This window comes from Diachasma alloeum, unplaced genomic scaffold (assembly GCF_001412515.2).
Source record: "Diachasma alloeum isolate Michigan unplaced genomic scaffold, Dall2.0 Dall_scaffold_00294, whole genome shotgun sequence".
Taxonomy (NCBI): domain Eukaryota; kingdom Metazoa; phylum Arthropoda; class Insecta; order Hymenoptera; family Braconidae; genus Diachasma; species Diachasma alloeum.
The window spans coordinates 1,196,340-1,206,458 of NW_021680433.1; the positions used below are offsets into that span (position 1 = coordinate 1,196,340).

Genomic DNA, 10,119 nt, shown 5'->3' on the forward strand with positions numbered 1-10,119 from the left:
AAGGGTCGATGGAATTTCGAAGATGTTGAATTGCTGAGCATCAAATGACTCTTTCTGAGAAAGAGACCCTTTCAAAACGTGACCCTTGGGGACGTTTAGAGTTTAGGGTGAAATGGTTGTAAGGGTCCAACGACCCTTAATGAGCATTGGGCCGGAGGATCGAATAGTCATGAGGGTCAATTGACCCTTGAGAGCGGCCCTTAGTGAGGTTTGGGGCTGAGGATCAAATGACCCTTGAGGACAATTGATGTTGAGGGTAAAAGGGCCGTACGGGTCGACGGAATCTCGATGTTGAATTGCTGAGCATCAAATGACTCTTTTTGAGAAAGAGAGTCGTTCAAAAGGTGACCCTTGGGGACGTTTAGAGTTTAGGGTGAAATGGTTGTAAGGGTCCAACGACCCTTAATGAGCATTGGACTGGAGGATCGAATAGTCGTGAGGGTCAACTGACGCTTGAGAACGGCCCTTAGTGAGGTTTGGGGCTGAGGGTCACATGAACCTTGAGGACATTTAATGTTGAGGGTAAAAGGGCCGTAAGGGTCGATGGAATTTCGAAGATGTTGAATTGCTGAGCATCAAATGACTCTTTCTGAGAAAGAGATCCTTTCAAAACGTGACCCTTGGGGACGTTTAGAGTTTAGGGTGAAATGGTTGTAAGGGTCCAACGACCCTTAATGAGCGTTAGGCCTGAGGATCGAATAGTCGTGAGGGTCAACTGACCCTTGAGAGCGGCCCTTAGTGAGGTTTGGGGCTGAGGATCAAATGACCCTTGAGGACAATTGATGTTGAGGGTAAAAGGGCCGTAAGGGTCGACGGAATCTCGAAGATGTTGAAGTGCAGAGCATCAAATGACTCTTTCTGGGAGTCAAATAATCCCAAAGGGTCGAAAGCCTTTCTTTCAAAAGACGTTTTTTTTGTTCAAACCGCAGAGGGGGGAAATGATCCTTAATGAGGATTGGACCTGAGGGTCATGAGGATCACATGACCCTTGTGGATGTTTGGAGTTGAAGGTCAAAGGGTCGTAAGGGAAAACGACCCTTAATGAGATTTATGACTGAGGGCCAATGGTCGTGAGGGTCAAGGGACTTTTGGAGTTGAGTATTCAACGGTCGTAAGGGTCAAATGATCCTTAAAGACGCTTAGAGTTGAGGACCAAAAGGTCGTAAGTCGTTTCAAAGAAACACACACGGATTATTAGTTAAAAAAAAACAAGCCAAGAAAACCGTTTTAAACAAAAAAATCGTAAATGTTGTCAAATACTAATTTTTCCTGGCGTTCCGTTTTGCCCCACTATTCCATAATTGTCTTATAATCTCCGGAACTAACAAATTAATTTTTAAAAAATTGAAAGACCTCTTTTAAAACCTCCAAGAATTACCTTAAAAAAAAAACATCAATTTAAAAGAGACCCGCCACTCCAGTTCGCCGTACCCCTGCCCGATTGGTCCGTCATTTCGGAGCATCCAATCAGCGCTCTCCACCCATTACCCCCGCCCAGTTGGCAGCACTGCGCGCCAAACCCCAACAAACCTTTCGAGGTTAGACTCGCACTTCCCTCATCGCCCGCACAAATTTCATTATTCCATCGCTCCAAAGACAACAATTGAAGCAACAAAAACGTGAGAAATCGGCCCAGACCACTCGATAAGTGACAAACAAGTGATCAAAGCCCATTACCCGGACGAAAATAGAGACGAAGGACTTGCATACTGCAGTTATGTGCTTCCCTTACAATAATAGGATTTTTTTATGGTGATAATATGTCAAAATCAAACATAAGAAAAATAACAGTTGACCCTACGAAATGTAATACAGACTCAAGGAGGCCAAGTGTTTTTGAACGTTTGGGTACCAAACCAGTGGCCGCAGTAACGCAGCAAATAACGTCTGATTATTGCAGAAATTGGGCTTTGAATGGCAGTTGTTCGTATGGTAAAACTTGCAAGTGAGTATTGTTCATTCATCTTTTATTTATTTTTTATAATCATTCTCCGATGACAACCATATGTCCCAATTTATCAGCTGGTGAATTTTCATATTACAATAAATGATTTGTTCATGTTCTAATTCCTAGGCTCACTGAATAAGATTTTAATCATAATTACAATTAAATTCCTTGTGGAACACACTTTAGAGGGTGAATTTCTGGAATTTCACACTGTTACCAATTTTTAATTAGTTGACACGGTAATTCAATTAATCTGTTGTTCATTTCATCAATATAATTCCGGGCTTAGAATATTGTCATCTCGTGTTATCACCACCAAATTAAAAATTAAAACTTCATTTGGAATATTGAGTGACAGCTTCTTTTTATTCATATCAGAAATTTTGTATTTGGATATTAGTATTATTTGTTCAAAGTGAAAAAATCGATCATCATTTTCACTATATTGCATTCAGATTTTCCTATCCTTAACGTCAAAAATGTGAGATAATCTCATAATTCTAAATATTAATTCTAATCAACTTTGTTCGAGGAAAACCTCAATAAACGCAATATTAAAAAAGTAGAATTATTCTATTTTCCTCTGGCCTAGATCATTTGGACAATTATGATTCGGTTATTCATGTTTCATAGAATGGTATTCAATTCTCTTTTGTTTGAAGGCGGGCTTCATGAAAATTCGACGTAAGACGATTGTACTCATGAAAACCGCCTTACACTCTCCATTCGTTCGAGATATCCGCCGTGTCGAGTTCTCATTTTCCATTCGAGATATTGGCCATGCGTTTTTAGAAAGAATTTTTCTTGTTTGTATTTGTTTTCTCATTTTTTTAAGGTCGTGTTAGCTTAATAAATATCTTGAAAGGCCTCAAAAACAAGAAAAAATACAAATAAGAAAACGCTTTATTCATTTTTTTCTGCAAATTTACAAAACCAAAGAAAAATTATGATAATAATTTTAAGATTATGAGAAATGATTTTATATTCTATTTTAGGAGAATGATAATTTGAATGAGTAAATGAGCTAGAGTACTTTGATTCTCCATTTCGTTTTTTATTAACGCCTTGTGTTCATGATAACAATTTTTATCTATTTTTATTTTCCCATTTTACTATGTCTCATTCTAATTTTTAGCTGATAAACACGAGCTGAATATTCATCATTCAATGTTGAACTTTTTTCTTTCCAGATATGCAATCACCCATACCCTCATAAGCCCCTCGAAGAGAGTGAAGAAGGATACAGCAAATGCCAGTACTCCAGTGGTAAGTGAAATAAAATTAATAGAATTACATAAAGTAGATGAAAATGATCATAAAAATCCTATCGACAAATTCATTCACTAATTCCTTGAAGCATTTCTCTACTCTTCTGCAAATATCGGAATATTTACTGAAAAAAATTATGGTAAATTCTTGAAGTCATCTCCACCTAATGATTAAATTCAAAATTATATTGAAAACCATCCACTCTATGAGAAAACATGACAAGACAATTTTACGCAAAATTTTATGACCTACCTAAAAGGTTTTTTGAACTTTTCCCCTAAAACCAGTAATTTCCAACCTTTTTGCAAAAAACTTCCATAAAAAACTCAAGAAATTATCTTTACTTCATCATTGTCGTAGACTGAATTCAAAAGTACTTTGTTAACCATTAATTTCATAAAAAAAACGTCAAAAAACAATTTTGTAGAGAATTTCCTAACCTGTAAAAAAAGTTCTTTGAACTTTTCTCCTAAATCTACTAGGTTCTAAGTTTTTTACAAAAAAACGTCCATACGAAATTCGCGAAATCATCTCCCCCTCACCATCATCCTAGATTAGAAGCGAAATTACTTCAATAACCAACGATTCCACAAGAAAACATCAGAAGAAAATTTTGTTGCGAATTTCCTAACCTGCAAAAAAGGTTCTTTGACCTTCTCCTCTAAATCCAGTAGTTTCCAAGCTTTTTGCAAAAATCTTCCCCACAAAATTCTCGAAATCATCTTCACCTCATCATCATCGTCGACTAAATCCTTAATTACCTCAATAACCATTAATTCGACAAGAAAACATCTCAAGGCAATTTCATAGAGAATTTCCTAACCTGCAAAAAAGGTTTTTTGACCTTCTCCTCTAAATCCAGTAGTTTTCAAGCTTTTTGCACAAATCTTTCCCACAAAATTCTCGAAATCATCCTCACCTCATCATCATCGTCGACTAAATCCTTAATTACCTCAATAATCACTGATTCCACAAGAAAACATCTCAAGACAATTTTATAGAGAATTTCCTAACCTGCTAAAAAGGTCCTTAGACCTTTTCCCTTAACCCCCCTCCCCGTCGAGATAACCCCCAATTACCAAAACACGCTCGAATTCCAGACGAAAGAGGATCCCTTCAAGCGCGTAACCTCGAAAATCGTCAAGAAAACCCCCCACTCCCCTGACCTTAATCTCGAGGAGTGGAACCAAACAGATCTCGAGTACGAGGACGAGAAGGTCCTAGAGCGTCGCCGCCAGCTGCTGCAGCGTGAGCTGGAGATCCAGATGAAAAAGGACAAAGAGGTCCACACGAAAGACCGGCCCAAGCATAAAAAGAAAATCATGACATCCTCCTCCTCCTCGCACTCCTCCTCCTCGTCCTCGTCCTCCAGTTCGTCCTCGAGCGAGGACTCGTCGTCCTCCTCGTCCTCCTCCTCTCGAAAAAAACTAAAAAAAATAAAACAGAAGCGCGCGCACAGCCCTCCCTCGGATTACGATGACGATAAAGACCGAAAGAAGAAGCTAAAGCTCAAAAGACTAGCAAAAACCGATAAGGTCCCGAAGAAAAAGCGGAAGCTTGAGGCCACGCCCTCAAAGAAGGACAAGGACCTCCCGAAGCCCTCGAAGAAGGCCCTCCCGCAGCGCAAGCACTCGGCAGTTCGTCCGAAATCTCCTGCGACCCCCGGAAAGCCGAAAGACCTCCGAAGTGAATCCCCAATGAAAGCCAAACGCGACCCTTCCAAAGACCTCCCGAAACGCGTGAGCCGAACCTCGGAGGACCCTAAAGATCCTCTCAAAGACCTCAAATCAAAGCCAGAAAAACTAAAAGACATCGAAAAACCGAAGCTTCGTCTTCCTGAAGACAAACTTCTCTCGAAGCAAAAATCCAAATCGAAGGAGAGGAGGTCGCGGACCCCTCCCAAACCTCAGAAGTCCCCTCTCATCTTGAAACGAAGGAGTAGAACCCCGGAAAAGCGTCAGAAACGGGAGTCGCCTAGGCCTTCGAAACCGTCCTTGACGCCCTCGCGGCCCTCTTCAACGCCTTCGAAGCCCAAGGATCGGGAGGTTCACAAGCTGGACCGGGAGGTTCACAAATTGGATCGGGAGGCTCACAAATTGGACCGAGAGGTTCACAAGCTAGACCGAAAGGATCACGATACCCTCAAAAAGGTCGAGTCAATGAAACCGCGGGCCCTCATGGAGGACCTCCGCAAGCCCTTGCCGCGTGACCTTGAGGACAAAAGACGGATTAAGGACCATCGGGAGGACCGCAAGCCCACCCATGACCTACGGGAGGACAAACTTCATCAGAGACGCGATAAGGACCGGGAGGATCGCCCCAGGGAGAGGGAGGATCGCCCACGTGACCTCAAGGATGTGAAAATGGGGCCCACGCCGTTGATGGATAAGAGGTATCTGCGGGAGAAGGAGAAGCCGAAAGACCTCCTCCCGAAGGATGATAAATTACCGAACAGGGATCGACGAGGGGATCGAGAGCGGGATCGTAACCCTCCCAAATTCGAAAAGTACGAGAAGGATCACAGGTTCAGAGAGAGGTCCCCGGAGAAGCCAACCCTGGAGCGGGAGGTTTACGACAGAAACCGCCACAGGAGGTTCGGGAGGTTTGACGATAGGAAGGAGAAGGAGTTCCCTCCTAAGGTTGAGAGGCGGGAGAGTCCGAGAGGGATGGAGGTCGACCGAAGTTTCGACAGAGGTTATCAGAGGATGGAGTGGGAGGGCCACGAGGAGGGCCACTTCCACGAGGACGAGCAGAGACGAAAGAATCCTGAAGGGCGGAGGTTCAATTCACCATTCGTGGAGAGACGAAATCGGGAGAGGGAGGAGAGAGGGGAGGTCAGGAGGTATCCGGAGAGGAACTTTGAGGACCACCATCATCACTTCCCGCAGGAGCCTAGGGAGAAGGTCAGGAGTCTCGACAGGAGGGAGGAGGTCGGGGACAAATGGGAGGAGCATGGAAGGGAGAGGTATCCCCTCCCTCAGCCCTTGGTTCCCGAGTGGGAGGACCGGGAGTGGAGCTCTACAAGGCCCAGACCAGGCCCTAGGGTGGATCGGGAGTGGGAACGGGAGAGCGTTCCGAGGTCGGAGGCTCACGATGAGGATTGGAATCAGAGGTATGACAGTCCAATGGCCGATTGGAAGGTCAATGAGTCGGCGAATAGAAAGTGGGAGAATCCTCAGGTGCATCTTCGGGCGAATTATAGGAATGAGAGGCTGAAGGAGATGGAGATCGATCTGCATAATAAGAGGAGGCCTTATGGGACTGGTACCCCGGAGGTCGACGGAGGATCACATGGGTCCAAGCAGAGTTCCCTCCATGGGAGTATGAAGGAGGAGCCGATTAATAAGAAGCTGATGGAGTTGGCGGAGGGGAGACCTCGGAGAAGCAGGGAGAAGTCAGCTGATTCATTCGGGAAGAAGAGCGTAATGAAGGAGAAAGGAGGTCTGGGAGTGCTCGCCCTCCCGGAAGTGAAGGATCTTCCGGAGACTAAACGAATATGCCTGGACGAATCAGTGGCTCATCATACGGAGAGTGATCTCAGTGATATCAGTGATGATCCCGACGACATATTGAATATGGAGGACGAGAACGATAAGAAGGTCGTTGAGGAGGACAGCCTGGCGACGACACCTCAGGACCTTCATGAGTCACCGGAGCATGTCCCTCCGGGGCCTGAGGACCCTGCAGTCACCCCGAAAGATAAAAAAGAGGAGAAGGAGGAGAGGGAGGAGCACATGGAGGAGGACAACATGGAGACTATGGACTTCGAGGAGATCTCTGATGGGGAGCTTGAGGAGGACATCAAGACCAGTGGGAAGGGCCTCGGTGATGCCCTCGGGGTGGACTGGGAGAGTCTTGTTAAGGAGTCACAACCGAGGAGGGGCAATCAGGAGAGTGAGGAGAGTGCGCAGGGGAGGTGGCAGTGCAGGGCCATCTTCCAGAGGATCGGGATCTCCAGGAGATACGCTGGGGACGATCTGGTGGACAAGATCTGTAGAAAATATGGGGATGACGGGGAGTTTCTGCTGAGTGGGGTGGCTATGATTCATGCAGGAATGTGGCGTCAGAGGGTTATGGGGGAGAGCGAGGTGAGGGGGGCGGGCGGGAGTGACGAGGAGGATGAGGAGGTCTTGAAGCCGTTTGTAGAGCTTTTTGAGGAGGCCAAAAGGATGGTAGAAGAGAATTGCTGAAGGAGAGATGGGGAGCTTTTGGAAAGGATCAGATAGGGGCGGGAGGGTCAAGGAGGGCTAGGAGATCTCCAGAAGTAGTTCATGAGAGGGAAGGATGGAAGTCGTCAGGAAGAGTCTAATGGTGGATGGGAAGGTTGGGAAGGACCAGACGATTTTGAAAAGCCGTCCCCGAAGACCTTTTTGGGACTTTTTGAAGTGGTAAAAGAATTGTTAGGGGTTGGGAGGGTTCAGGGAGGTTTTCGGAAGGATCAAATAATTAATGGAAGGGTCAGGGAGAACTAGGTTTGGAAAGCTATTACTGAAGGCCTTTGTGGTATCTTCGATGGGTTGAGAGGGTTTTGAAACAGAATTATTAGGAGATTCATAATTAATGAATTATTAGGGGATTCAGGAAGGTCTTGGGAAGGTTCAAATAGGGGATGGGTGGGTCAGGGAGGGCTAGAAGGTGTTGAGAGGCCGTTCTTGAAAGCATTTTGAGGACTTTGAAGTGGTAAGAAAATTGTTAGGGGTTGGGAGGGTTCGGGGAGGATTTCGGAAGGATCGAATAAGGAATGAAAGGGTCAGACAAGGCTAGAAGGCTTGAAAAGCTATTACTGAAGACCTTTGTGGTACCCTCGAAAGAGTAAGAGGATTTTGAAACAGTTTTATTAGGAGATGGGAGGATACGGGGAGGTTCTGGGAAGGTTCAAACAAGGACAGGAGGGACTTGGGATATCTTTCGATCCAATCGAGATAAATACATCGTCTTACAGCATTTTGAACTGGAAATTTCCCTGGCTATCGAACGAAATTGGTTAAACATGCAACGATGTTTTAAAAATTCAAAATCATCTTTTTATTCACTAATTAATGAAAATTACAAATTCAATCTGAGAAATCAATTTGATTTGTTGGGAAATTTTCTCATAGTGGAGTGGATGGCTTAAGGTGTTTGGGACCGGAAATTCTTCTACTTATCTGCTGAAATTTAACAAAAAATCTAAAAAAAATTAAAAAATTTCAAAACTCAATTTCCAAAAAAAATTCAAAATTTTTTTTTCAAAAAAAAATCAAAAATTATTTATTTCGAAAAAAACATTGGAATATTTTTGTTGGAAAAAAAATCAAAGAATTTTTGTTTGAAAAAAAATTGAAAAATCTAAAAAAATTAATTATTTTTCACTTCAGTTAAATTACGGATTTCTGGTTGGGAATTCGAGATGATGTGCCAGGGACATTCAACAGTGTTTATTGATGAATTCCATGGGCGTTTTATTGTGGAGAGGAGGACTGTACGGGGCACTGGTGGGTGCCGTGATGGGTATTCATGTTTGATCAATATAATCAGGGGTGAGTGCGTGTTGAGGTATGTGGAGGCTTGAGGGACTTTAGATCATCCGGCGATGCTACGTCATCCTGCAGAATCTCTACAGCTTTGTCGAGGATTTTCAGGGCTTCCCTGGTGAATTCCTGGGAAAAAAATGACAAAAAATGCGAATTAGAAATATGAGATTGTCTATTCATTGATTCACCATCGAATTCGTCAATCGATGATTGATCATTTTTATTGATAAGGGGGTGATGATGGAATTTAATGAGAGATATTGAATATAATGTAAGTAGGAAATGAAGAAAATATCTTTTGTTAATAAATTAATTACTCATTTATTTGTGGAGTGCATTTATTACCGTTGACTTTAGGGAAGATATTTCATAGTTTCTTCGGGAAAATTCTTCATTTTTTGTGCAGTATAATTCGTACAAAATGAATCCTGAAAATGAAGAGAGAAAACTACGTTTTGAAATTATTTGATTAATTAATTATTAGTATTATTATAATTAATTATTAATTCGGAGGTGATCCTTACCTTTCAGTTGACAATCACCCAGCTGCAATTTCTCTATCATATCGAGTAGATCCTGGCAGTATTTAGATTTTATTTGTAGTTCTTCATCTGTTAAATCTGGATTGAAAAATAAATTTTTGTCTGCAGAATTTTATTCATTTAATATCTTTTTCGGGGCTATGATACCTTTGAAATGAAGTCCTTCAGTCCTCCCGAAATACGAGACAATTCGATACTTCATTTGTAACATCGAGCTATTCATCTCTGGAACGAGAACTTTCAATTCTCCCCTAACGAATTTGAGAATGTCTCGAGGGGATTCGTACAAATACGTATTTATGATGGAGTCAATTCCCGAGATGATTGCCTTAATCTTCAGAACAGAAATCAAAGCAAAAGTTGAAGAATAATACGCGGAAAATAATCCGCAATCGTAAGATCGAAGAGAGGAGACTGAAAGATTTTTTTATGCTTCACCTGGCGGGATGAAACCTTTTGGTCGCATTTTTCACAGGTCCAGGGTGTCGTCCAGCTCAGAGGATCATCAGGGAGCATGAGACCATAGCAGTCCATGTTTGCACACCGCATTGCTCCAACATTGCTTCCATATTCCTGAATTAAAAAATGAAGAATCAATTCAGGATGATTTTTTTATGAATATCTCTTGATCTAAGGGAGATATCAAGATTTTGATAATGACATTTTTTGTAGATTTCCCTCAGCCCTACAGAAAAGGTCCTCACGAAAATTCCGCCATCTCCCATAGATTCGGAGACATTCATCAAAAACTGTCATGAAAAAATGGATCAATGACTCGGTGGAGTGAACCAGCGAGACAATCAGTTTTTGGAGAATATCTTTTTTTTTTTTTTTTTTTTTTTGAAAG

General features: G+C 42.6%; 2 protein-coding genes across 2 annotated transcripts in view; one reads left to right on the forward strand and one right to left on the reverse strand.

Moving 5' to 3' along the window:
• The first annotated feature begins 1,550 nt into the window (after positions 1 to 1,550).
• On the forward strand, positions 1,551 to 8,422 carry LOC107039171 (zinc finger CCCH domain-containing protein 13). The gene is made up of 3 exons (XM_015258657.1): positions 1,551 to 1,945; positions 3,139 to 3,214; positions 4,318 to 8,422. The coding sequence occupies exons 1-3, from the start codon at positions 1,761 to 1,763 to the stop codon at positions 7,405 to 7,407; spliced, it is 3,351 nt and encodes a 1,116-aa protein (XP_015114143.1). The 5' UTR covers positions 1,551 to 1,760; the 3' UTR covers positions 7,408 to 8,422.
• An 84-nt stretch (positions 8,423 to 8,506) lies between these two features.
• Positions 8,507 to 10,119, reverse strand: part of LOC107039174 (SET domain-containing protein SmydA-8) — an 8,736-nt gene continuing 7,123 nt past the window's right edge. Inside the window, exons 4-8 of the mRNA XM_015258664.2 lie at positions 9,711 to 9,845; positions 9,420 to 9,606; positions 9,255 to 9,350; positions 9,076 to 9,158; positions 8,507 to 8,856 (exon numbers count right to left, since the gene is read on the reverse strand). Of these exons, the coding sequence (XP_015114150.1) occupies positions 8,731 to 8,856; positions 9,076 to 9,158; positions 9,255 to 9,350; positions 9,420 to 9,606; positions 9,711 to 9,845 (627 nt within the window). The 3' untranslated portion in view covers positions 8,507 to 8,730. The remainder of the gene's footprint in view (positions 8,857 to 9,075; positions 9,159 to 9,254; positions 9,351 to 9,419; positions 9,607 to 9,710; positions 9,846 to 10,119) is intronic.